Here is a 26,223-nt window from a genome sequence, read left to right as displayed (position 1 = left end):
CTGGATCTTTTCGTTTAATAGGAACTTCAGCAGAGGAACCAGTTAGAAAATGTCAGATCAGTGCTGTGGGACTTTTTCCAGGGCAATTGACCTGACTTCTTCAGTGAATTCATGACATGGAACCTAGGTGAGGAGGGGGGCAGTTACAGACATGAGATTTAAGACTTAGAGGTGTAACACCTAAAATTAGTATGTGGACTTTGTTCAGATCCTGATTCAAAGGAATCAACATTGAAAAGATATTCTTGAAAGACAAATGCCATATGATCCCGCTTACTTGTGGAATCTAAAATATGGTGCAGATGGACCTGTCTACAAAGGAGAAACAGACTCACGCTTAGACAACAGACTTGAGGTTGCCAAGAGGGAGAGAGGTAAGGGAGAGATGGATTGGGAGTTTGGGATTAGCAGATACAAACTATTCTATCTACAGTGGTCCTACTGTATAGCATAGGGAACTAAAGTCAGTATCCTGGGGTAAAGCATCATGGAAAAGAACATAAAAAAGGATGTATATAGGTATAACTGAGTCAGTTAGCTGTACAGTAGAAATTAACACAACATTGTAAATCAACTATACTTCAATAACAAAAATTAATTAAAAAAACTATTTCTGAGGCAGCATGGAAAACCTGGAATATAGACCCGGTATTAAATGACCATAGGTAAGAATGATCAGCCTTGTTTGTTGTAAGAAAAAAAAGTTTATTGGTTATGGATTCATACTGAAGTGTTTAGGATAAAAGTAGATGATTGTTTGGATTTTTCTAGAAACATTCCAATATAGGAAAAGAAAGAAAAAGAATAAGGGAATAAAGAGATGAAACAGGATCGGAAAATAAGGGTATTTTTTTCATGATGATTAAAGAAACATGAATCCATTATGCTAGTCTTTCTAATCGTGCATGTGTCCTCATTCGCTCACTCATGTCTGACTCTTTGTGATCCCATGGACTGTATCGCCTACCAGGCTCCTCTGTCCATGGAATTTTCCAGGCGAGAATACTGGAGTGGGTTGCCATTTCTACGCCAGGAGATCTTCTTGACCCAGGGATCAAACTCACGTCTCCTGCACTGACAGGCGGATTCTCCACCACTGAGCCGCCTGGGAAGCCCTCTTCCTAAGCTTGTGTGTGCTCAATGCTTTCCATAATAAAAGTCACAGTCGAGTCACTGAGATATTGCTTCTTGCAAATGTTAGATCCTAGAATACAAGTTCAAGACACAAAGAGTGTGCCCTATATGCTAGAGACTGCAAGGAGTCACGGAGACAGATGTTTGGGCTTCTCTGAGATGGGATTTCAAGCATGTTAAGGCAAACTATCTTATGATGGAGCAGGCAACCGAGGTGCGTTCCGTTCTTATTACAGCAGAGGTTTTATAGAACAAGGTTTCTCAGCACGGTGTCTGGCAAGCAGCAAAAGGAGTGGCCGTGGGCTCTTTCTTGGGGGCGGCTTAACCAGTGAGGCAGCGGTACCGTAGAAACCAGCAATCGAGAGATCAAGCACCACACTCGGAGAGCTGGAGATCTCAGGTTAATTACGCCGGTGGGCCCAGAGGTGTGAACACTCCAAGCTCTGAGGCCCAAACAAAGGGGTTACAGAGTGTTTATGTACAGATGATAGTGGGCAACACTAGCTGCTATATGCTGGTTTAAACTAAGGTGTTTCCCAGGTGCAGGGACAGCGGTCAAGACGGGGAGGGGGATGCCTGACCTTTACACACGCAGGCATGATTAAGCAGGCTTGCAGGGGCCAGGCGATTGCAAAGAGCAGGACAAGGGTGAGTGAGACAAGCTCCAGTTCCTAGTATCTAAGCCCCCACTTTCTGAGACCACCTGACCTACGTGATCCAGACTTTGCAAGGAGCAAGCTGAGTCACAGAGGCAGGATGAGCAGGAGGTGATGGAAAAATTTCCACTTTTCCTCTTCGCTACTGCTCCTTGTTGGGGGTCTCTGACGGGCTCCATTTCTGCAACTGTAGCAAGGAGGCCTGACTGCACTGTTAACTCACTTACTAATGACAAGAGCCCGTGTGGCTCGCTGGGGAGTTACTGTTTTCCAGTTCCTGCCGTACAGCTGACAAGGAACGTCTTATTTCACGATCCTGAAACTGGGTGGGACCCTAAGGGGCCTTCCCGGGACGGATCCTCCCCCCACACCCTCTGCTGAGGCTCCTCTCTGAAGTGCCTAGATAATAGCATCTGATGCACACTTCCTGAGTTGATTTACAGATGCTAAAACCACCACCAAATGGAAGAAATTAGCCACTTGATGACCCTGAGCACTTAGCCCCCAGACCTGCTGGCGCCTGAGGATTGATTCCGTTAACCCCTGCAACAAAGCCCCTTTATGTCCGCGTCAGCCAATCACAGAATTGTGCAGGAGCTGATCACAGCCCCTGCGAGGCCCTCCCCCTCACTTGGCTTTTAAAAACGCTTTGCTGAAGTCCAAAGAGTTGATGCTTTTGAACTGTGGTGTTGGAGAAGACTCTTGAGAGTCCCTTGGACTGCAAGGCGATCCAACCAGTCCATCCTAAAGGAGATCAGTTCTGGGTATTCATTGGAAAGACTGATGTTGAAGCTGAAACTCCAGTACTTCTGGCCACCTGATGAGCTGACTCATTTGAGAAGACCCTGATGCTGGGAAAGATTGAAGGCAGGAGGAGAAGGGGACGACAGAGGATGAGATGGTTGGATGGCATCACCCACTCAATGGACATGAGTTTGGTGGACTCTGGGAGTTGGTGATGGACAGGGAGGCCTGGCGCATCAGAGTTCAGGTCTTTTAAGCGCTAGATGCTTGGACTCCTTGCCTGGTGCCCTGTAATAAACCCTGTGCTTTCCTTCAACACAACCCAGTGTCAGCCGACTGGCTTTTCTGCGCAGGTGAGCAGACCCAAGTGTGGTTTGGTGACAATCCTACACTAAGTGTTCAGATTCCAAGTGGATCTGGATATGTTTCCAGTTGGGGAAATTTCAGGTTTTGGAGGTTAACTCGTCATCATGGAGCCAAGAGCTCCCTTCCCTGAATTTGTACACAGTCTTCCAGTGGGGCCAGCGTTTTTTTTTGTTTGTTTGTTTGTTTGTTTTTTAGAGGGAACTGATCTCCCCCTGCTCCTGGAATTCTATTAAATATGCTCAATTCTGCTTCTTTCTATTCTTTCTTCCACCTAACAAATACTTACCAAGTCTCCATATGCACCCAGGTGTGCAGAAACTCTGTAGGTAGGATCCTGGTCTTCAAGGTCCAGCCAGAATCTCTTCATCCCAAGATACCACCTACCCTCTTCTGATAGGCCTGGTTCAGCCAAAGTGCATTCTTTCTTTTTGTTCAGGCAAAACTGTCACCCACAGCTCCGAGCCTGTAACACATACGTTTATTACGGACCATTCGATTACCATCGCTGAATGTCCGAACCTTTGCTGCCCTCTAGTGGCTGGTCCGAAGATAACCACTTGCTTTCAGGGGTTGTATTTGTTAACTTCTTTCACCTATTTTTTTCTTTGCTTTAGTTTCCCCGCTTTGCTTTACTTAAAAAAAAGAAAATCAAGATTATGTCTTATTTAAAAATGTTATTAATACATTGCAACAAGGTCTATATCATACTGTGTATGTAATTTAAAAAGAAAATTCACATTTTTGTTTACATAGGGTTAGGATTAGGTAGACATTAAAATTTTACTGGCCTGAGGATTCAGCTTATAAGCACACATGGCTTTATAATCTTATGGAGCTTGCCAAATTTACTCCAATTGGTGAAATCAGCAATCTCATATCTATTTGTTAGCCTAAACTCTTTTCCTAACATATCCCCACACATTTTTCAGGATTAAAATTTGCTTTAAAACAAAGTGTCATTTAGTTTCAACCCTGAGAGCTCAGTTGGTAAAGAATCCACCTGCAATGCAGGAGACTCCGGTTGATTCCTGGGTCGGGAAGATCCGCTGGAGAAGGGAAAGGCTACCCATTCCAGTATTCTGGACCGGAGAATTCCATGGACTGTATAGCCCATGGGGTCGCAAAGAGTCGGACAGAACTGAGCGACTTTCACTTTCACTCCCATTTCCTGTGGCAGCCTGTCTGCTTTGTGCTGGGTGCTCTGGGCACAGCAGTCAGAAACCTGCCTCCGTCCTCTGAATTCAGCTCACGAATTACTCCAGGAAGCCCCTTCTCTCCCCCCTGGCAGGCCCGAAATCTGCCTTCCAGAGTCCTGCTCCTGCTTCAGGACTGCCAGCGGGCTCATCACCGTAATCACCCCCTCGTTTGTCTCACCCCACGCAGAGCCTCTCCTCTTTCCTGCGTCCCTCCGGAGCTCTGACGTTCAGTGGGAGCCCAGCATTATCGGGGCTCTTTAATGAATGTTTGGTGAGTGAATGAATGGAGAGCCCAGTGAGACAAAGGTTCAGCAGAGTACATTACTAAAACTGTAGAACCAGTGTCTCATTCCGATTAGAACAGTAAGGAACAAAAGTCCCAATGGATGAGAATTCAGGTAAATGGAAAAGGTGGATGAAGGTTTTAGGCTATGCTGCTTTTTTCATAGCATATTTAACAAACTACTGTAACCTCTTTGTACTGAAGCTTCCACAAAACCCCGCAAGGATCAGATTCAGAGTTTTCAGGTCGGTGAAGAGGTGGAGCTAAGGGGAGAGTGGTGTCTGGAGAGGGTAGGGTAACCCCACAACCTTCCCCATTCCTTGCCCAAGCATCTCTTCCCTCTGGCTGTTCCTGAGTTACATCCTTTTATAATCAACCTATATTCTGGTAAAACATTTCCTTGAGTTATGTCAGCTGCTGTAGCAAATTGATGGAACCCAAGGAGGGGGTCATCATTACTTTGCCAACGAAGGTCTGTCTAGTCAAAGCTATGGTTTCTCCAATAGTCATATATGGATGTGAGAGTTGGACCATAAAGAAGGCTGAGTGCCAAAGAATTGATGCTTTTGAACTGTGGTGTTGAAGACTCTTGAGAGTTCCTTGGACTGCAAGGAGATCCAACCAGTCCATCCTAAAGGAAATCAGTCCTGAATATTCATTGGAAGGACTGATGTTGAAGCTGAAACTTTGGTCACCTGATGCGAAGAGCTGACTCATTTGAAAAGAGCCTGATGCTGGGAAAGATTGAAGGTGGGAGAAGGGGACGACAGAGGATGAGATGGTTGGATGGCATCACCGACTCAATGGACATGAGTTTGAGCAAACTCCGGGAGACAGTAGAGGACAGGAGAACCTAGCATGCCGCAGTCCATGGGGTTGCAAAAAGTCAGACATGACTGAGCGACTGAACTGAACTGAACTGAAGGAGGGGGGTTATTGGAACCTCTGACCTATAGACAGTTGGTCGGGTCATGTGACAACCTGGACTTGTTTGTGACCAGCATGTGAAAGGGTGGGGGTGAGGGGACAGTCTTGTGGGCCTGAGCCTTCCACCTGTGGGATCTGGAGCTCTCTCCAGGCAGACACTGTCAGAACAGAGTTCAACTGTAGGACCTTCGGCGGGTGCTGAAGCAGTTTGGTGGTGTGTGGAGATCCCTACCCCCCAACCCCCTGGCCAAAGCACACACTGAACCTTTCTTATCCCCCAAAACTTGTAACTCACCATAATGGGACAATGAAGCATACACAGTGAACTAGGTAATTTGAAGCCATGCTAAACTTAGAAGTTTCTCCCTCCAAATACCCCCTAACCCGGCTTAAGTTGTCTTTTTCACATCTTTATACCTTTATGAAAAAAGGCTCACATACCAATACAAAATTTTATTAACTAAAGGATTACTTCTGCGTAAATCTATAATTCTATATGTTCATATGCACACCTATTTTCCTTGCTCCTTTTCTTACCATATATTACTTCCTCTAATAAAATACAAAAGAAAAAAATAGGAGATAAAATTTCTTACGTTAGAAGAGCAAGTAAAAGTTTCTCAAAATATTTTCAGTTAGCAGATAACCATCACAAGACACAAGACTTAAAAAAATATAATGACATTTACTCACTCCTTTATTGTACTTGATCAGTTGTTTGATGTATAAAAGTATCTATGATACTAGTATTAAATAAAGATTAATTTTAAATTTGCTACTGGTAAGTGCTTAAAACTCAACACTGAAAAAACTAAGATCATGGCATCAGGTCCCATCACTTCATGGCAAACAGATGGGGAAACAATGGAAACAGTGGCAGGTTTTATTTTGGGGGGCTCCAAAATCACTGTTGATGGTGAGTGCAGCCACAAAATTAAAAGATGCTTGCTCCTTGGAAGGAAAACTATGACAAACTTAGACAGCGTATTAAAAAGCAAAGACATCACCTTGCCGACAAAGGTCCATGCTGTCAAAGCTATGGTTTTTCCAGTAGTCATGTATGGATGTGACAGCTGGACCATGAAGAAGACTGAGTTCTGAAGAATTGATGCTTTTGAACTGTGGTGTTGGAGAAGACTCTTGAGTGTCCTTTGGCCAGCAAGGAGATCAATCCAGTCAATCCTCAAGGAAGTTCACCCTGCATATTCATGGGAAGGACTGATGCTGAAACTGCAATACTTTGGCCACCTGATGTGAAGAACTGGCTCATTGGAAAAGATCTTGATGCTGGGAAAGATTGAGGGCAGGAGGAGAAGGGGGCAGCAGAAGATGAGATGGTTTGATGGCATCACTGACTCAATGAGTTTGAGCAAAACTCCGGGAGATGGTGAAGGACAGGGAAGCCTGGCGTGCCTCAGTCCATGGGGTTGCAAAGAATCGGACTCGACTTCGTGACTGAACAACAACAAAAGTGTATACGTAGTACAAGGAAACAAGAGACCCTTTCCAGATCATTCCATAAATAAATGGCTAATTCGCAAGTTCTTTCACTGTGTGAGCTCAAAAGTCCATATTCATTCTTATTACCAATGACCACCTGAGTTTTGAGAAAATAGTTTTCCTTGTAAATAGTCCACTAATTCCAGTCTTGATTTTACCATCTCGATCTCATAATAGGGTATCTGTGAAGAGAAGAAAAGAAAGCCATCATGATCCTGCATAATCTGAAATCACCTTGGCTTCAGGGTACCCTGTCTGTCCGTCACGCCCGCCCCCACGGTGGAATGTTGGCTCCTGGGGGGAGGGCATCACAACCGGCTCACGTGTCCCGTGTGCCCAGAGCCTGTGAGGGTGCTGCTAGCGCTGAGAGGGGTGACCGGACAAGCACTAAACATGATCCTTGTCCCCAAGGAGCCTACAAATCAGGTACCAACTTAAAATATGCAATAAATACAAAAAATAAGCAGAAAATACAATGCGCATCATGCTTTAGTACTGAGAGGGAATTTCTGACACTTTACATTAGGGTGAGAGGTCGACCTCACTGCGAGTTATGAAGGACTAGAACTGGGACCCTCTGAGAGGTGGGACCACCTGAGTGGCCTGGGCGAGGGAGAAAGGCCAGAAGGGAGACCGCTGAGCTTCGAGCAGACAGCCTGGCTGCAGGCAAGACCATGGAGCGTCCGGAATGTTGAGATGCAGAGGAGTTTGACTTTATCCCATAAGCGGTAAGGAAACAAGGAAGGTTTCTGAGCACATTGGCAATGATTTGTTTTAGAAAAATTAATCTGGGTATGTACAAGACAGAGTGGAAAAAAGTAACCACACAGGAAAGCAGAGAGCAAGGTGGTAGACAGCTTGGGGACAGGAACCTCCATTACACGCATGGTGACTGCTCACTTAAGACCCTGTTGAGTGATCCTCAATGTAAAGACAAGTAAGAGTCTTAAACACTAGGAGTCGATGAAGGTCCTGGTTTTAATGGGCCATCTTGTCCATTTTATTTATTATATCAAGGGAAATTAAAATAGTCTAATAATCTAGCAATTCTAAAAGCAAAGTAAAACATAGCTTATGTAGAATTTAGGGATGTCTCACTTTTGGAAAACAAGTTTAAAAACCGTGTTTCAAAGTACCAATCAGGAGATGAGTGTAATGAACAAAGTTGGCATTTAACTAGACATTAGTCTTGGTCCATTGAGCTGACACACCATTTAGTACCCTGGGAAAAGCAAATCTGAACTAGAAATGACTTTTGGGGAAAAAAAAAAAAGGCAAAACCGTACCTGGACAACTTGATAACCAAGCAAGCGCAGGTGTCTTTGTTTAGTAGCCTCCTTCCCCAGTAAGTGTTTGCTATTCAGACAAAACCTTTTTGGACCATCAATGCACAGTGCTACTCTAAAAAACGGAACAGGAGAGAGGAACTTCATTTTTATAACAATCCAAAATATTCATATAGTTTTAGTTGCCAGAGTTTATTTGGGATTTGGCCATGCCTTTGTGCCCATACTGTTTTCAAATGACTCATGACTGTCATCCAATTATCTGATGAAAAAAGCACTCAACTTTATCAACATTAAGGTTCACAAACTGTTACAAAGAATTTCTAAAACTGGTATGCCATAGTGTTTATCTCCAGAACTATGTCTTCTTTTTCCACTTTCTTAAGAAACAATCCTTGTGTATTAACCTGGACAAGTCTCGTAACGTACAGACCACAACGGTTTTCTTTACCTTTTATGTACATCTTCATCAATTGTAAATGGTAATACAAATCCATCTTCATCTAATTTAATTTCAACATCTGGTGAGAGAAGAAAGGAAAAAGTCTTCGTGTGATACCCTCACAAACACTAGCTTCCTTCCCTTCTGGCTGTTTTGATTTCTTCCGCACTGTGTTTATCAACTGGGCAGAAGGCTGCAAAGTAACAATCACACCAGACAACGGTGAGAACTTTAATTTAATCAGAGCTTTGCCCAACCACATCAGGGTAAACTAAGAGGGCTCCCCTGAACTCGAACAAGGAGGGGGCCCTCTGGGTCCCTGGGGCACGACGTGAAGCACACACACTATCAGCCTCTCGGTAACAGATGGTGGGAACAGCGAAGACAATCCTACACAACTGGCACCCAGCATCCCCGCGCCCCCGTGCCCCAGGGGTGGGTGAGGCAGCCAGAACCCTGACGCGTGGGCCCTGGCCATGCAGCCTCCCGTCCTTCCCTGTAAAAGCAGCTCATGAAGGAGGGGAGTGAGAGGTGACCGTGTGAAGCCCAGGAACACTGTCCTCTTTGAGCTGATTGTCTTTGACGCAACAGTGTGAAAGGAGAAGGCCCTTGACTCTCTAGGCAGTGCCGTCCAGCAAAACTTTCAGCGATGACGGAAACACTTATACCAGGTACGGAGCACTTCAAGGGTGGCTAGTGCACCTGGGGACCTGAACGATGAATTTTTAAAACTGTAACTGGTTTAAATTTATACAGCGACCAGCATGTGCGGCTACTGTAGTAGACAGCAGCCTAGAGGACAAGTGCTCGCGTGCTCAGTTGTGTCTGACTCCTCGTGACCCCAGGGACTGCAGCCCACCAGGCTTCTCTGTCCTTGCGTGGAATTTTCCAGGCAAGAATACTGGAGTGGGCTGCCATTTCCTTCCCCAGGGGATCTTCCCGAGCCAGGGATCAGACCCGCGTTTCCTGCATTGGCGGGAGGGTTCTTCACCTCCGAGCCGCCCCAAGAGGACAAGAACAGCTGACAATTACTGAGTACTTACTGTGTCCCGGGTATTAGCCTGAGCTACTTCGTTTGTTTACTTTGGGTCACTATTCCTCTAGAATGAATGCCCCGAAAAGATGTCCAAAGACATTCTGCTGCATGAGGCTAACCTGCAGGACTCCACCCAGAGTCCTGACCCTTCATCCCTACTGCCTACCCCTGTTCCCATTTGCCTTCAGTGAAGGACCAGCTCCACTTTGTTTCCAGACCAGTGGCGGTTACTAAGGCCCACGGTTCCATCAGAGGACTGTATGCCAAGGTTTAGTTACCAACAAAACTCCCTACTACTTACCTATTGTGTAGCAATAGGGTGTTAACACTTTTGAAGCAAAATACAGTCTTGCTCCTAACAGGTCGATCAGTCCAATCATCACAGATTTATAAAGGTGAAAATCCATGGGGGTCTCCAGGGAAGAGCACGGAGTAAGAAAGGATTTCACTTGAAACTTAGGAAGAAGTTTTGGACCCTAAAAATGTATGTGCAAACGTGAAAAAGAAAAATAAGATACAAAACCAGAGAGTAAAATGAATGCTACCTGAGTATAAAAATCTGACCCAAAATTACTTTATAGGCAGGATGTGTCTCTAAGATTTAGCACAAATACCTTTCTCAAAATGGCAATACCAAATATTCTTTTTATAAAAAACGTTTCATTTTGAACTGGGGTTTGGCTGATTTAACAAACAGTGCTGCAATGGTTTCAGGTGAACTGGTAAGGGACTCAGCCATGTACATACAAGTATCCATTCTCCCCCAAGCTCCCCTCCCCTCCAGGCCGCCACATAACACTGAGCAGAGTTCCCTGTGCTATCCCTGGCTGGTTATCCATTTTAAATACAGCAGTGTGTACATCTCCAACCCAAACTCCCTAACTATCCCTTCCCCTTAACCTTCCCCTTGGCAACCATAAGTTTGTACTCTGAGTCTCTGTTTTGTAAATAAGTCCATCTGTATCGTTCCTTTTAGATTCCACATATAAGGGCTATCATACAACATCTCTCCTTCTCTGACTTCACTCAGTATGACACTCTCTAGGCCCATCCATGTTGCTGCCAATGAGACAATGCCAAACACTCCTGTTATAGTTCAAGACCACTAATTCAAAATATTTTTTAAATGTTTTAAATGTAGTCAATGGTCACAAGAAGAAAAAAAGGATGGAACGAAGGAAGACAAAGAAAGCAAGCCAGCTCAAGAAATATTCCTAGAGCTCTTAGAACTACTTTAAGGGGCTTGAGGCCACCCAACTGAGTTTTCAATAGTGGAAAATGTGATAGAGCTGACATTTCAATTTAGTAAGAAAAGGAAGGCTATGTAATGGTGCTAGTAATTGGTTATCCATCTGGAAAAGAAATAAGCTACAGTTCTGCCACACATTACAGACTTTAATCAACTTCAGGTAGATTAAAGATCTAAATGTAATAGGAAAATAGTATCTTTTAAGTTCAGTAAAATATTTATACTACCTTAGGAGTCACAAAATATTCAAAAACAACACAGGAAACCCAGCAGCCATAAAAAATGAACTGATTTGACAATAGAAAACAAAAATTTCTGTGTAGCAAAAAGGCGTCATAAACAATATTAAATTGAAACTAAAAAAATTTAAAACAACAAACCAGGAGAACATATGTGCAACACACATAATAGTTAATGTCTTCTACAATGTGTTCTAGGGCTTCCCTGATAGCTCAGCTGATAAAGAATCTGCCTGCAATGTGGGAGACCTGGGTTTGATCCCTGGATTAGGAAGATCCCCTGAAGGGAAAGGCTACCAACTCCAGTTTCTGGCCTGGAGAATTCTATACAGTCCATGAGGCTGCAAAGAGTTGGACATGACTGAGTGACTTTCACTTTCACTAGGACAAAAAAACAAAACAAAAAAGACAAACAACCCTAAGAAATAAGAATTAAGGCATAACGAGGCAATTCACAGCAAATGTAAATGACCAATAAACACATGAAAATATGTCCAACTTCATTACTGCTCATTAAAATGCAACTGAAGCATGTGACATGACATTTCATTGAGTCGAATGACAAAATTAAAGGCGCTAAGAACATACTGTGACAGAAATGGAGGGAGACAAGTCACTTTAATTCACTGCTGGTGAAATGAGGCATCTACAACTATTAGGGGGAAATAAATCCATCAGTGTTTGCCGAAAATCAATCCAGCCATCCAGAGGACGAGGTGGTTGGACGGCATCACTGACTCAATGGACAGGAGTCTGAGCAAGCTCCGGGAGATGGGGAAGGACAGGGAAGCCTGGCGGGCAGCCCATGGGGTTGCAAAGAGTCGGACACGACTGAGCAACTGAACAGCAACATCCCATGGTCAGGAACCTAGTCTTTAGATTAAAACAACAAGAGGGCTTCAGTATGAAAGGGTATGTATGCATGTTTATGACAGCATGGCTGATCAAGACAAGTATTGGAAAAGGCCTGTAAGTCCATCCACGACGGGTGGAATTACTAGAAAAAAGTCTACCTGGTAGCAACTGACTCCAAGTGAATGAAAACTCTGTTTTTTAAAGCGGTTACTCAGCTCAAAAGAGAAGGAACTTAAAAGATGACTGGGGGTGGGGGGGTTAATGGGAGCAGTGGTGGAGGGGAAGAAGGAAGCAAAGAAACCCATCCCTGTAGGGAAATAAAGCAATGAGCTCATGCTTTTACCTTATAGAATGGGCATTCTAGAATCAAGGTTAAGAAGAGTTGGGTCAGTTGCGCTAGGCTCAGTCTGTCCAAATAGGACTCTTCACCTGAAACACAAAGCATGTCAGTCAGAGTTAAGTTTGAACTTTGGTGTGTGCAATCAGAGAAAGAACAGCCAGAATGCACAATGTTAATTGTGACCATAAAGAAGCACTGAGCACTAAAGAACTGATGCTTTTGAACTGTGGTGCTGGAGAAGAGTCTTGAGAGTCCCTTGGACTGCGAGGAGATCAAACCAGTCAATCCTAAAGGAATCAGTCCTGAATATTCATTGGAAGGACTGATGCTGAAGCTGAAGCTCCAATACCTTGGCCACCTGAGGCGAAGAGCCGACTCACTGGAAAAGACCCTGATGCTGGGAAAGATTGAAGGCGGGAGGAGAAGGCGATGACAGAGAATGAGATGGCTGGATGGCATCACGGACTCAAAGGACACGAGTTCGAGCAAATTTCGGGAGATGGTGAAGGACAGGGAAACCTGGCGTGCAGCAGTCCATGGGGTCTCAAAGAGTTGGACATGACTGAGCGACTGAACCACAACAATGTTAATTAATTCACTCTAATAAGATACCTTTAAATGACACTAGGGAAATAACTTGTTAGAATTAATGATGCCTTCCTGCCTGTCATCTCAATGAAATCTCATTCTGGCTTTCAAGAATGCAAGCTCCTAACTGGAGAATATAATTAAAAGTGACAAATACATGTTAGAATTAGAATTAGTGGGGATTCCTTTTACCTATGGAGATCTAGATTCTTACAGATTTGGGTGGTCTTGAATTAAGATGAACATCTCTCAAAAAAAGGACAGGATGTCCCTGGTGGTTAAGTGGGTAAGACCCCAGGCTTCCACTGCAGGGGGCATGTGTTTGATCCCTGGTCAAGGAAGTTCCACATGCGGCCAGTTAAAGGAAAAAGAGTGATACAACTGTTGTCATCAAAGCTCCTTACATGTTGTTATGATACTGCCATTGTCATCACCAGATCTCTACAAGAAGATTCAGTTTCTCAGCTAGGGCAGCAGAGTCTGTTTACCCAAAAATGCTTTATCTCTCCAAGCAATGTTCTACCAGTCTTTAACCTTGTGTTTATGTTAGCACCTGCAACTTCAGATCATAGTGGAAGAAAAAATAAAAGCTCAATAAAAAAGGTACATGCTGTGTGTGTGTGCTTAGTCACTCAGTTGTGTCTAACTCTTTAGAGGAGTAGCCCATCAGGCTCCTTTGTCTGTGGGATTTTTCAGGCAAGAATACTGGAGTGGGTTGCCATCTCCGTCTCAAAAAAAAAAAAAAAAAAAAAGCTATATACGTGACTTGAAAACATCAAGTTCAAATGCTAAGTTTCCTACTCTCAGAAGTTATAACCAACTCACCTTGAAGCCGCTGGAGAAAATATGGGCTGAATATCTTGGCCATAAAGTTGACCGGATGGCACTCAATAAGTGAACATGAATGGAGAAGCTTCAGCAGTGTTTTTGGGGGAAAATGATTGAAGTGGGTTAACAGCATGTTTTCTAGCTTTCTAAATAAAGCAGAAGCATTTGGTGGCAGATAGTTGAGTTTTCCAAATGGCTCAATTAACTCGGCAGTTTGACTAGGTGAAAATTTTTCTGTTTGATAAACAAAAGTTTCTGCCACTGCATTGAAGATGGGTTCTGAAAGGATCAGCTTTCTGCTGCAGTACTCCATGACTCTGCTGACAAGCTCAGGATCCAGAGTGAGACACAGTGAAGCGACATGCTGCTCCAGGGTTTCTGTAAAGAATCTGTCACTGTGCCCAAAGTATATGAACGCCTCTAAGACCTTTCTGAGCTCTTCACTAGTGAAACGAGCGATGTGCCGCACGACGTATTTACTCAGCTTGATAACCAGGGGAAGTGCCTGAGTCTGATCAAGGACCACTAGGGCAGTGAGCATCTGGCTCATCAATTTAGGACTCAGGTTGGAAACTAGTGATAGAGAAAAGTGATTGATCTTATTTAAGAACCTCTGCTGTTGGTCTGCTTTTTCAGGACTCGCCTGCAGTAGTCTGTAAACGGTCACGATATCCTCGGGGGTAAATGTTTCCAAACTTTCCCCTTGCAGTTGGTATATGATCAGGTCTAGCGTCGAACAACCTGGACCGTGCAGTTTAATCAGACTTTCTCCCAGAATACAAAGACTGTGAACGTCCAGGCCGCCTCTTTCAAGACGATGCTGGCATTCTGCCTCCAGGTTCATCAGCAAGTGACTCTGGGCATCCCCATACAACAGAGTCAGGGCTTGAAAAGCAGTCACCAAACCCGCACTTGACAGATTCGAGGGATCCCGTCCAAACCGATCACACAAAGCTTGAAAGGCACTACTCTCCAGTATTTCTTTTGGCAACCTTTGATTTTTTTTTTCCACTTCACAAATCCGACGTAAGGCTTCTGCCATCATAGTATCAGGCAAAGTCTCCAGTGTGCTTATAAAATGTAAGACTTCTCCTGATGAAGTGAAGCTGTTTATTTTCCTGTAAAACGTCTGTTCGTCCACATTTTTAACATTGTGCTCAAATCTGTCCCAGTTGTGTACTTGAGAGAACCCTGGCTCCCCAACTGGATGGAGGTCATTTCCGTTTTCTGAATGAAACTTCTTACAATGGGCATGATGGAACCGGACTCTGATGGGCCCAGGTTGCAACGACCAGAACCATGGACACAGATGCTCTTTCACTGTCCTGTGAACATGATTTACATGCTGAGTTTTCAGAGCAGCCAGAGCTCCGTGTAACCGAAAATCAGATAAGTGACAGAGGTTCCTCCGTAAGGTAACTAAAGCCATGTCATCAGATTCTCAGCTCCTCTTGAGTTACAACTATGTTAAAAGGCTAAAAAAAAAGAAAAAAAAAGTGGTCAAATATATTAGAGCACAGTTCATTCAACATCAATGCTTATGGATGAGTACCCAAAAGGAGTCATTCCCACTAAACATCTCCCACTCAAACATTAGTACCACGTTACTCAGATGTAAAAAAAGAACAAAATTGTGCCACTTGCAGATACTTGGATGGAACTAGAGGCTGCTATACAGAGTGAAGTAAATTAGAGAGAAAAACAAATATCCTATATTAATACATATATGCGGAATTTAAAAAATGGTATTGATGAACTTATTTGCAAAGCAGGAACAGAGACACAGACATAGAGAACAAGGGGGGAGGAGGGGTGGGATAGATGGGGAGACTGGGACTGACATATAAACACTACTGATACTACATATAAAATAGATAACTAAAGACAGTGACTGTGGCCATAAAATTAAAAGACGTTTGCCCCTTGGAAGAAAAGCTATGACAAACCTAGACAGTGTATTAAAAAGCAGAGACATTAGTTTGCCAACAAAGATCTGTACAGTCAAAGCTATGGTTTTTCCAGCAGTCATGTATGGATGTAAGATTTGGACCATAAGGAGGGTTGAGTGCCAAAGAATTGATGCTTTTGAACTGTGGTGCTGGAGAAGAGTCTTGAGAGTCCCTTGGAGTGCAAGGAGATCCAACCAGTCAGTCCTCAAGAAACTCAACCCTGAATATTCATTGCAAAGACTGACGCTGAAACTGAAGCTCCAATCCTGTGGCCACCTGATGCAAAGAGCCAACTCATTGGAAAAGAACCTGATGCTGGGAAAGATTGAAGGCAAAAGGAGAAGGGGATGACAGAGGATGAGATGGTTGGATGGCATCACCAACTCAATGGATATGAGTTTGAGCAAACTCCAGGAGAAGGTGAAAGAAGGGGAAACCTGGTGTGCTGCAATCCATGGAGTCACAGTGTCTGACATGACTGGGTGACTGAACAACAATAACAAACGAGAACCTCCTGTAAGCACAGGGAACTCTACTCAGGACTCTGTGGTGACCTAAACGGGAAGGAAATCCAAAGAAGAGAGGATGTGTGTATACATGTATCTGATTCACTTTCTTGTATAGCAGAAACTAACACAAATAGAGTTGTAAACTAACACAAAATAGTTGTAAAGCAACACCTATACTCCAATGAAAACAAACAACAGCAAAAAGGCCTAAGTATCAGAAGAAGAGGGACTCTGCAACCTAGAGCTTAGAATTGAAACTGTTTACCTCAGATTGGGACTCGAACTCACATGGCCAGACTCGAACCCAGCCAAAACCCTGCTTGGGACTTCAACCCATGTGGTTGGGATTGCAACCTAGCCAAAACCCTGCCTGGGACTTCAACCCACGTGGCTGGGATTCCAACCTAGCCAAAACCCTGCTTGGGACTTGAACCCACGTGGCTGGGACTCCAACCCAGCCAAAGCCCACAGTACCTGGTTTCAGGACCTAGTGAAGCTCAAGTTCTTGATGAATTCAGTGAGACAAAGTGATAGGTAAGAAGTGGGTTTATTCAGATACAGAGAGAAGCACACTCCATGGAACGTGGGCCATCGCAGAGGGTGAATGTGGCTGCGAAATTAGGTGTGGTTAGTTTATATAGGCTGGGTGATTTCATACGCTAATGAGTGAGAGGATTATTCCAACTATTTTTTAGGACGGTGTGGAGATTTCCAAGATGTTACAGAAAAGCGGTTGGATCTCATAATCATCGCTACCATCTGCCAGGCAATGTTATGTTTAATTCTCCCAACAACACAATGAACTAAGTACTTTAACGTCATCTTAGAAATGAGGAAACCGAAGCACAGAGATCTCACGTTGTCCAGTTCACACAGCTAGTAAGCGGCTGAGCCAGACTTCACCTCGGATAGTCTGGTTCCTACGCACGCCTCCTATGTGTTGGCTGACGGGAAGAACTGCACTTGCTGCAACGTCCTCAAAACACACAACTGAAGTGACCATGAATTCACACGGCAAGGGTGAAAAGAGCAGCTTCAAGATCTCCGAGGGGTCGGTTTCCCTTCAGAGTTAGGATCTGGCACAAGAAGGTCTAGCTTTGCAGATGGACGGGAAAAAAAAAAATTAAAACGCTTATCAACGATGGGGAAAGGTGGCCGGCCGGTCCACCCCTGACCAGCCCCGCTGTGGGAGACCCAGGAACACGAGGGTGCGGGACAGCGGGGGACGGGGCGCCCTAAGGGGGAACCGCGTCCTCTCTGGAGGGAAAGGACCTTACTGGCCGGGCGCCCCCAAAACGAGCGCCGCGGAATCCTACGCTCACGCACCGGGAAAGGCGGGAACCGCGTTTGAAGAGCGGGACGGCGAGACGGGGAACTAGTGTGAGGCCACGCACGCCGGGACAGCCAAGCCCACAGCCCGCCTGGATACCTACCGGACTCCGCGCACGCCGGGGTCCCAGCAACCCACGCGGCTCCGCAGCCTCGCCGGCCTCCGTAACTCTCGCCCTTCACCGGAGGGGGCCTCCGGCGCAGGAGCCAAGAAGGGGCGGGCGCCCCACGCCCAGGCGCGCGGTGATTGGCCTCAGCTCCTTTGCCCGAGCCTTCTTATTGGTCCTCGGCGTGAGGCGGTGTGCGCAGGCGCGGGAGCCGGGGCCTGCGGACCCTGAGCTTTTTCCTCAGCAGCCCGGCCGGATTCCTACAGGTGACTGTACCCAGCGGCCGCTGCTGCCAGATCTGGGCGACCGGCGTCGCTCTCCGGGTCCCTCCTGCCGGCCCAGGCTGGACGCGCGCGGGGAGGAGGTCAGGACTCCGGCCTGGCAGGGCGGAGGGCGGGCTGCGCCGGGGACTCGGCCGTGTGCCCTCACGGTCGCCTCCCGGAGGCGCCGCGGGGCGTGCAGAACGGCGGAGCCGGTCCCGCAGGTTCTTGTGGGCCGTTCCTCCTTCGGGGTCTGTGGTTCCGAACACTTTTCCTAGACGGGAGTCGAAGGGCACGTTGGGGCACCGGGTTATGGGGAGGGACGCGGGAGGCAGGGACGCGGGGGACGCGGGGGACGCGGACCAGCTGCAGGCGCTGGTTCTCCGCCCCGACCTTGTCCTGCGGGTGCCGGGGACCCCACCCCCCGAGAAATGTGGGCTGCAAGTGCCTGCTCCGTAAGGTGGTTGAGGGGCCGAGGGTCTCACGCAGCGAGCATCTCGGACGGTGCCTGTGGCTCCTGCGAAGTGCCCCGGGCCCTTGGCTTGGATAGTGTTTGAAACCCTTTCCATCACTGCGCTGTCGTGCTTCTGGATCAGCTCCGTGTGTAGTGTTAACGTGTCGTCCCCTTACCCATTTATCAAGAGTTGGGAAGAAAGAAGAAAGAGCGCTCAATCGTGTCCGGCTCTTGCGATCCCATGGACTGTAGCCCGCTAGGCTCCTCCGTCCATGGGATTTTCCAGATAAGAATACTGGAGTGAGTTGCCATTTCCTTCTCCAGGGGATCTTCCTGACCCAGCAATTGAACCCGGGTCTCCCGCAATTGCGGGCAGATGCTTTACCGACTGAGCTATGCAGGTTTTTTTTCGTTTTCAATCCAGAGTTAACCTCTTGCGTACCCGCTGTATCCAGCGCTGTTTTGTTCCGCAGGTTGTTACCTGCTTTTAGCATCCTGCTTGTTAATACTGTGCTTTTACCTTTTAATTCCTTTGTGTCTTTTGTCCTCAGATCTAATTGGCCAGAGGAGCAAAAAAGTATCTGCGGTTCGTTCCCCAAAAGCCAAGTTTTGATTTGAGTTTCAGTTTGCCCTGCGTTCTTAAATCGCTTCAGTCGTGTCCTACTCATTGTGACCCCATGGATTGTAGCCCCTGGCTTGGCAACCCAGTCCAGTATTCTTGCCTGGAGAATCTCATGGGCAGAGGAGCCTAGTAGAAGTAGTTTAGTCGCTAAGTCGTGTCCGACTTTTGCGACCCCATAGACAGTAGCCTGCCAGGCTCCTCTGTCCATGGGATTCTCCAGGCAAGAATACTGGAGTGGGTTGCCATGCCCTCCTCCAGATTTCCAACCCAGCGATCTAATCGGGTGTCTCTTACATCTCTTGCGTTGGCAGGCAGGTTCTTTACCAGTAGTTTACCTGGGAATCCTGAATCCTTAGGTATTGACAGTCTGTCAGGTTTAGACACTTGAGGTGTGGTGAAAAATCTGTGAGCCCTTTATTTCACTCCTGGTTATCTGTTCAGGAAAAAACATAAAACTAGTAAAAGATTTGAGTGGATTAAAAGTGTTTCTCTCTGTTTAGGTATGTAGGTATGTAAGGTATGTAGGTTTGTTGAGTATGTCTACACATGCATGCAGATGTATATGATACTGAATTAAATAAGAAAGGTATTAACTAGAGTACTGTGATTTATTTAGCATTGGGATCAAGTAGGAATCAATTTTAATCGAGTTTTTACCATTTTAGTGAATTTTTAACTTTACCTTCTTTTAAGAGAGCAAAGGTATCTGAAATTTATTGGACACTGCTCTGTGTCTCACCATTGTCTTTGTCAGGTAGGTACCGTCATTGTCCCCACTCTAAAGGTGAGAGAACCAAGAGACTGGTCAGTTGAGAAGCTGGCCTGAAGTTCCCCTCCTGTGAATGGTCACTCCTGGCTGGATTCAAGCCCCGGTAGTCTGGCCCCAGAATCTGATTTCTGAGCTGTGGCATTAGAGCTTTCCTTGTATTGGCCTTGATTTCATGAATACTCTCTTTCTTAGACCGTAAGAATTAATGCTAAAAAAGTTAGTAAGCCTGTTTCATATTATCCCTGGATATTGTTGCAGTCTGTTTTTAATTAAGAAAATTAATACCTGCAGGTTGTTACTGCTCCATTAAAAAGAGAAATCCCTTTTCCCTTTCCATTTTACAGTGTAACTGTTACAGCTGTACCATATGCTTTGAGGTGATGAGGAGGTTTTTGTTACTCTATGCTACACAACGAGGACAGGCAAAGGCCATAGCAGAAGAAATAAGTGAAAAAGCAGTTACGTATGGTTTTTCTGCAGATCTCTACTGTATTAGTGAGTCGGATAAGGTAAGTCATGGTTTTTACTGTGTTTCATGCTTTGAAGTGTTTTGCTTGGGAATTGATGTTAAAAAACAAAGTGGGACCCTAAATGCCACCATGATCCTTTTTTTGTTTTTTTAAACACTTAGAAATTCATTTTATCAACTGTGTTGTAAGACTTCTGCCAATTTTTTTCTCTCTGTGTGTGTTAAATTAAACTACATGGTCTTAAAAACTAGGATGACTAACCGTTCTCAACTATAAATGGAACTAGTATGTTTGCCTTGTTTTTCTCACTGGGTGCCTGGGAACAAATGAGATGTGTGTGTTCACAGGAACATGTGAGCTTTCCACCTTGTGAATCCTGGTGCCCTATACAAACTTCCCTGAAATAATGACCTTGTCATTCATGCCAGAGTTCTTCCAAGTGCAGAACCACTGAATTCTTTGGTGAAGATAGAATTTAGAGTGAAGGTGTAGGATCTGCGGGAGACTTGGGGACTGCTTATGTTTCTGTATTCAGTCTCTGCAGAAGTTCCCACCTTAGGATTGTTGTTATTGTCGTTCAGGCGCTATGTCATGTCGTGTCCCTCTGTTGGTGACCCCGTGGACTGCAGTGTGCTGGGGCTCCCTGTCTTCCACTACCTCCCAGAGTTTGCTCAGACTCGTGTTCACTGAGTTGTTTACATGACATCTTAACAGATCTGTGCTTAGAATACCTAGTCTGACTGAGGCCCTCAGGTTATAGTCTCATGCATTTCAGGCCTTAGGGCATGGCAGCCCACTTCAGTATTCTTGTCTGGAGGATCCCATGGACAGAGGAGCCTGGCAGGCTACAGTCCGTGGGGTTGCAGAGAGTCGGACACGACTAAGCAACTAACACTCACTCAGGCTTGAGCCACGAGCAGGGCCCTTATAACACCCACGGTGAGGTGCCAGCCACTAAGTCCTCGGATTCAGCTCAGTACTTGAAAAACCACCCGGCTATGCACTCTGGCTCCAGTTCACAACCTCCTCTGTTCCTTCCCACATGTCTGATCGGAAAGACTAGCCTGTCAGCCACAGAGGTGAATTATAAGCTTAGCTCCTAGAGGGGAAACCACCAAGTTCCTTGATGTAGCAGGGCCAGGAGGAGTCCCGACGGAGCCACTCACCCAGCCGGGAGGGTCCTGGGGCACCGCCAGTCATGGGCTCCGTGAGCCTGCAGCACATTCAGAGTGAGGCGTGGTGCCACAGGGTGGAGCTCCGTCCAAATCTGTTACTAACCCCAGAGACAGAGTAGGCAGCGTCACACAACTAGCCCTGATGGGCCAGCAGCTCTTTGAAAAGTTAAGTGAGCAGTGAGTTGTTTTTTGATCCCACAGTAGTCATGTTGTTTGCTTTCCTCAGCTGAATGGTTTCTTCAGTTGTTCCTCATCCAAGTTTAACCTGATTGCTCTCTGCCCTCCTCAATCACAGTCAAGTCTTTTTCAAGGTAAAGCCACTCACCGTAAACTGCAGAGTTCTGTCCCATAAGTGTTGGTCACCTGGTAAAATGTTAGCTCAAATCTTCACCTGTTACATCAGCATGAAAAATAAAGCAAATACCTTGGAGCCCAGTGAGATGATATTCATTGATAGTAGAGCTCATGATTGTGAATAGAGAGAGTGAAGTGCTTTATTGGGAGTACTTAAATTTAGGTGAGAGTTAGAATAAGGAAACGTGAATTTTAAGACTTGGAAACACCAGTGATCCTAGTATTCCATATTCTTGTCTCTCTGGAACCCTGAGGAGGTCGGGCCTGTCCTGACAGCTAGGTTTCCTGATGTCTGAGGAGTAACACTTTCATTTTGCTGATTTTAAAATGCTCTTGTGTGCCTGTCTGCCATTACACGACACGGACAACGGGTCAGAAGATAGAGCTGATTGTTTTGCTGATGTGTTAAGTCTGTTGCTTGCTGTTGCTAAGTCGCTTCAGTCGTGTCCGACTCTGCGCGACCCCATAGACGGCAGCCCACCAGGCTCCGCCATCCCTGGGGTTCTCCAGGCAAGAACACTGGAGTGGGTTGTCGTTTCCTTCTCCAGTGCAAGAAAGTGAAAAGTGAAAGTGAAGTCGCTCAGTCGTGTCCGACTCTTTGTGACCCCACGGACTGCAGCCCACCAGGTTCCGTCCATGGGATTTTCCAGGCAAGAGTACTGGAGTGGGTTGCCATTGCCTTCTCCATGTTAAGTCTACATAGCAGTAGATCTCTGACGTGACACCCTTGTTTTATAGTATGATCTGAAAACTGAAACAGCACCTCTTGTGATGGTGGTTTCTACCACGGGCAACGGAGACCCGCCTGACACAGCCCGCAAGTTTGTTAAAGCCATACAGGACAAGACGCTGCCACCTGACTTCCTGGCTCACCTGCGATATGGATTACTAGGTGTGGACTGCATTTTGTGTAGTTACTAGAGTGTTACTGCTGGCTTAGCGCTAGTATCTAAATGTGTTTTTCAAAACCATGGTGCATCATTGTATAGATTTTGTCTTCCTTGGGTTTTTATTTGTTTTATGTATGTATAACATTTGAGAGTAAACAAGGTGCTACTTCCTAGCCATCACCCCCAGCAGGTCCTCTGCAGAGCCCCAGAATAGCATCTTAACCTCGGGTGCACACCAGACTCAACTAGGAAATATTTTTGAAATGTAAGTGATTGGGCTCCACCCCAATTCTGCTAAAACCAAGGGAGCAACCCTGCATGCTGTGTTTTTTTTTTTTTTTCCCTCAAAGTTCTTATGTGTCTGTGACAGCTTCCTTAGCAGATGACCATTCCCCTAGGATACTGGTTCTCCAGCCTGGGTACACACTAGCATCCGCTGGGAGTTTTCCTTCCAATGTCATTGCTTTGAGTGCCTCCCTCCCTGCCCCTCTCACCCCACCCCCACCCCACTGTGATTCCGACTTAATCATTCTGAAGTAGCGTCCTGGGATCAGTATTTTTTATTTTTTTTTTTAGTTCTACCAGTTTATTGCTGCCAACCCATCTCCCTCCACCCTTGTGCACACATGCTCAGTCATGTAACCCCATGGACTGCAGCCCGCCAGGCTCCTCTGTCCATGGACTTTCCCAGGCAAGAGTACTGGAGTGGGTTGCCATTTCCGTCTCCAGGATCAGTGTTTTTTAAAGCTCTCAGGTGACTCTACTATGTACCCCAACTTAAAAAGCACTGGCCTAGGGTAGGGTCTGTGAAGAATAGCTTTAAAATATTAAAGGCTCAGAAGGACCAGCTCAGTGAGATAGTTGCACCAGAGAGGGAATTCAGGATCCATTTGCCTGGCTCGCGCTCTCTGTTCTCCTTTGAGAGCAGTTTTGGGGAGGGTATCGAGAAAGGATGGAATGTGCGATGATAAATAACTGGATAGGGATTGAAATGATGAGCCTGGCCAAGATCTGTCATGTGTAGTGTATTCAAGAGAGCATATTAGAATGTGTATATATAGCTTTTTAATTCAGTTTTTCCAATTTATTTATTTAGAAGAGTGAACATGTACATATTGGTTTAAAAATTCCTCAAAATTATTTAAAAGGAAAGACTGAAGCCTTTTCGGCCATTTAGTCAATCTTAGGCCTGTGTATGGGTTGTATGGGCCCACTGATGGATTGCTCACCTTGTTCTTGTAGGAAAAATTCAGGGAGACAAACAAGTATGAAATTTAAGCTCTTAATTTTATATTTTCAACGAAGTATGAAAGTGTTAGTCCATTTCTTACGAGGAAACACAGAAGCGATTCTTATATGCAACACAGAAACAGAGCAAATAATGGTTGGTTGTGTTTCGGAAGTACCTCTTGTTTTAGATAAGGAGTCAGTAAACTCCATAAAAGACCAGATAGCAAATACTTCAGGCTTCATAAGTCACTGGTCTATCTAACAATGATTCATCTCTGCTGTTGGAGCTTGAAAGCTGCCTTAACAAGGTGTGAACAGGTGGACCTGGCTGTGTTCCAATAAAACTTTATTTGCAGAGACAGTGGATGGTAATTGCCCACAGGCTGTAGTTTGCAGACCCTGCAGTGGGATCAGAAAAGCCTGCAAATACAGACATTGCATGTTCTAATGAAAGGAGCAAAGGTTGTTTGCTCTTCAGCAAAGGTTGTTGCTGAGCTGTGAAAGTTGCCAGGATTCTTGGCCTCCAGAGAATTCAATCTGGGGCCAGTGATGAGGCTTGATTGCTCAGAGCTTTTGTGTTACAAAGTTTTACTGAAGTATTAAAGAGATGGAGAAGGCTTCTGACATAGACATCAGAAGGGGGCAGAAAGAGTGCCCCCCCCCTGCCCCCCAGCCTTTAGCAGTAAGTTACATACCTATCAACAGGCTGCTAGTTAGAGAAAGGAGATGTCCCAAAACTCAGAGTGGCTCCAGGCCTCTCACCCGTAACATGCATTTTGAGATAACATTGGCACCAGGTGAGTCATCCCGGGCCATAAAACGATTGACATGAATCTTGAAGAAAGGCAGGTTTCCAAGAAAATATACAGCTTCATTAACAGTTAGAGATTAGGGGAACAGTGTATGAGTAGAACATATAGGTTTGTTGAGTCCTTGTCATTCTAAGTCCCAAGAGGAAAGACTTGAAGAAAGACCAGAGTCTAAGGTAAATACATAGTTCATTAACATAGCTTAAGACAAACATTTCCATAAGAAAATGCATTGGTTAGCTCAAGGTTTGAGAAAAGTTAAGTTCTGGTGGAGCCAGGTGTCGTCATGGCAACACAGAATTTTAAGAGAAAACTTTTTTTAAATTTGTATAGAGAAGGGGAAAAAATTAACACTAGTATGTTTCCTCCTGCTGCTTAAGAGAGAGAGAAAAAGTGTCTGACACTTGGAGCCTCTTTCCTCCCTTTGGAGACCCCTGGCCTTCCTGCCTGTCACCCTCTCATTTAGTACGCTAATCCTTATTTTCAGATTACCATATTTTTACACAAATTCATGGAAACAAAAATGTGAGATATATTTCTGTTAACAGTGGTCCAAAGTACTTGTTTTGTTTCTGTTTGCATAGTTAGTATTCCTCAAGGAAAAAATAATACAAAGCTGCACATTATTTCCTGTTACATCAAGAAGAGCTTTGAGTGGTGGTCTTCTGAATGTTTTGTTTCTCTCTTGTGTATGTGGTTAAATTTAAACCTTACTGCATGCTAATAACCCATTTGGACTCTAGGTCTGGGTGATTCAGAATACACGTACTTCTGTAACGGGGGGAAGGTAATTGATAAACGACTTCAGGAGCTTGGAGCCCAGCGTTTCTACAACACTGGCCACGCGGATGACTGTGTAGGGTAAGAGCAATGTACCTCTATCGTTTCCAGTAAACCATGTTTGTACATGATGTAAGTCAGTTTACAAAAGGGGTTCATTTTTGAACTAGCATTAACTTTCAATCTTGAAAGTCCTATTTTAGTTTTGGGACCAAGGAAAATCCTTCAGAGTTTGATTTATCTGTTTGCTGATTTTTTTTTTTTTTTTTAAGTGCCTCGTCCATCTCAGTGTCTGCTAATGGAAGACATTAGGAAGGTAGCCCGGTACAGTTACCTCAGGCATAGAAATGTGCAGCTATTTGCAAAAGTCATTGTTTTCTTTAGGAACTTGGAGAGCCAGTGGCTGCAGGGGAGTGACTGGACTCTGGACCTCCCCGTGGAGGGCGCCCGGCAGCCCGCGCGCATTACAGGCGGAGACGGGAACCAGAGGCCTTCCCAGCACCCCCGCTCCTTGGGGCTCTCCCTCCCCATCTTCATGGGCATTTGCCACCCTGCCAACCAGGAATGTAATTTCTATTTCATTAATTTGTTCTTGTTTTTACAGTTCAGTATTTCACCCTATGTGCCGCCTTACAAATCCTCTTAATGTGTTAATTCAGAGACCTTATAGAATTGTCCTTATTCTGTCATAACAGCACATGCACTCACTCGAATTTTTTTTCTACTAGCTCTGTGTATTAAGTAAATCTCACCCACTAGATCTGGGCTTATGCCACATGACAAGTTCAGCAAAGGCTGTGCTTTTCTGCATATGCCGCCTTGCATGGGCATGTTGGAGACACTTCTG

General features: G+C 45.3%; 2 protein-coding genes across 7 annotated transcripts in view; one reads left to right on the top strand and one right to left on the bottom strand.

Moving 5' to 3' along the window:
- Positions 1 to 5,795: 5,795 nt before the first annotated feature.
- FASTKD3 (FAST kinase domains 3) lies at positions 5,796 to 17,649 on the bottom strand. 2 transcript variants are annotated; one of them, XM_061129347.1, is made up of 7 exons: positions 17,561 to 17,649; positions 13,667 to 15,144; positions 12,257 to 12,342; positions 9,872 to 10,046; positions 8,544 to 8,613; positions 8,093 to 8,207; positions 5,796 to 6,988 (listed from the first exon to the last, which is right to left on the bottom strand). In XM_061129347.1, exons 2-7 carry the CDS (start codon positions 15,096 to 15,098, stop codon positions 6,890 to 6,892), a joined length of 1,977 nt encoding a protein of 658 aa, XP_060985330.1. In that variant the 5' UTR covers positions 15,099 to 15,144; positions 17,561 to 17,649; the 3' UTR covers positions 5,796 to 6,889. The 2 variants fall into 2 exon arrangements, with proteins under 2 accessions (XP_060985330.1, XP_060985329.1); XM_061129346.1 differs by lacking the exon at positions 17,561 to 17,649 and adding an exon at positions 17,454 to 17,472.
- Positions 17,650 to 17,766: 117 nt separating this feature from the next.
- Positions 17,767 to 26,223, top strand: part of MTRR (5-methyltetrahydrofolate-homocysteine methyltransferase reductase) — a 33,313-nt gene continuing 24,856 nt past the window's right edge. For 2 of the 5 annotated variants that reach the window (XM_061129342.1, XM_061129340.1), the window contains exons 1-4: positions 17,773 to 17,927; positions 20,013 to 20,177; positions 22,406 to 22,559; positions 25,340 to 25,457. In XM_061129342.1, the coding sequence (XP_060985325.1) occupies positions 20,049 to 20,177; positions 22,406 to 22,559; positions 25,340 to 25,457 (401 nt within the window). In that variant the 5' untranslated portion in view covers positions 17,773 to 17,927; positions 20,013 to 20,048. Of the gene's footprint in view, positions 17,928 to 20,012; positions 20,178 to 22,405; positions 22,560 to 25,339; positions 25,458 to 26,223 lie in introns of all 5 variants that reach the window. The other 3 variants (XM_061129341.1, XM_061129344.1, XM_061129343.1) reach the window with 3 other exon arrangements.

Source organism: Dama dama, chromosome 25 (genome assembly GCF_033118175.1).
Source record: "Dama dama isolate Ldn47 chromosome 25, ASM3311817v1, whole genome shotgun sequence".
NCBI classification, from domain to species: domain Eukaryota; kingdom Metazoa; phylum Chordata; class Mammalia; order Artiodactyla; family Cervidae; genus Dama; species Dama dama.
This window is presented reverse-complemented; position numbering and strand designations above follow the sequence as displayed.

Excerpts from the sequence above, each read along its gene's own strand:
- FASTKD3 (XM_061129347.1), bottom strand. The coding sequence starts at position 15,098 with ATGGCTTTAGTTACCTTACGGAGGAACCTCTGTCACTTATCTGATTTT. Across the intron at positions 12,343-13,666 it reads TTTTCTCCAGCGGCTTCAAG|GTGAAGAGTCCTATTTGGAC; the intron begins GTGAGTTGGTTA and ends TTTGTGTTTCAG. Across the intron at positions 8,208-8,543 it reads GATGAAGATGTACATAAAAG|AGTAGCACTGTGCATTGATG; the intron begins GTAAAGAAAACC and ends TCCGTTTTTTAG.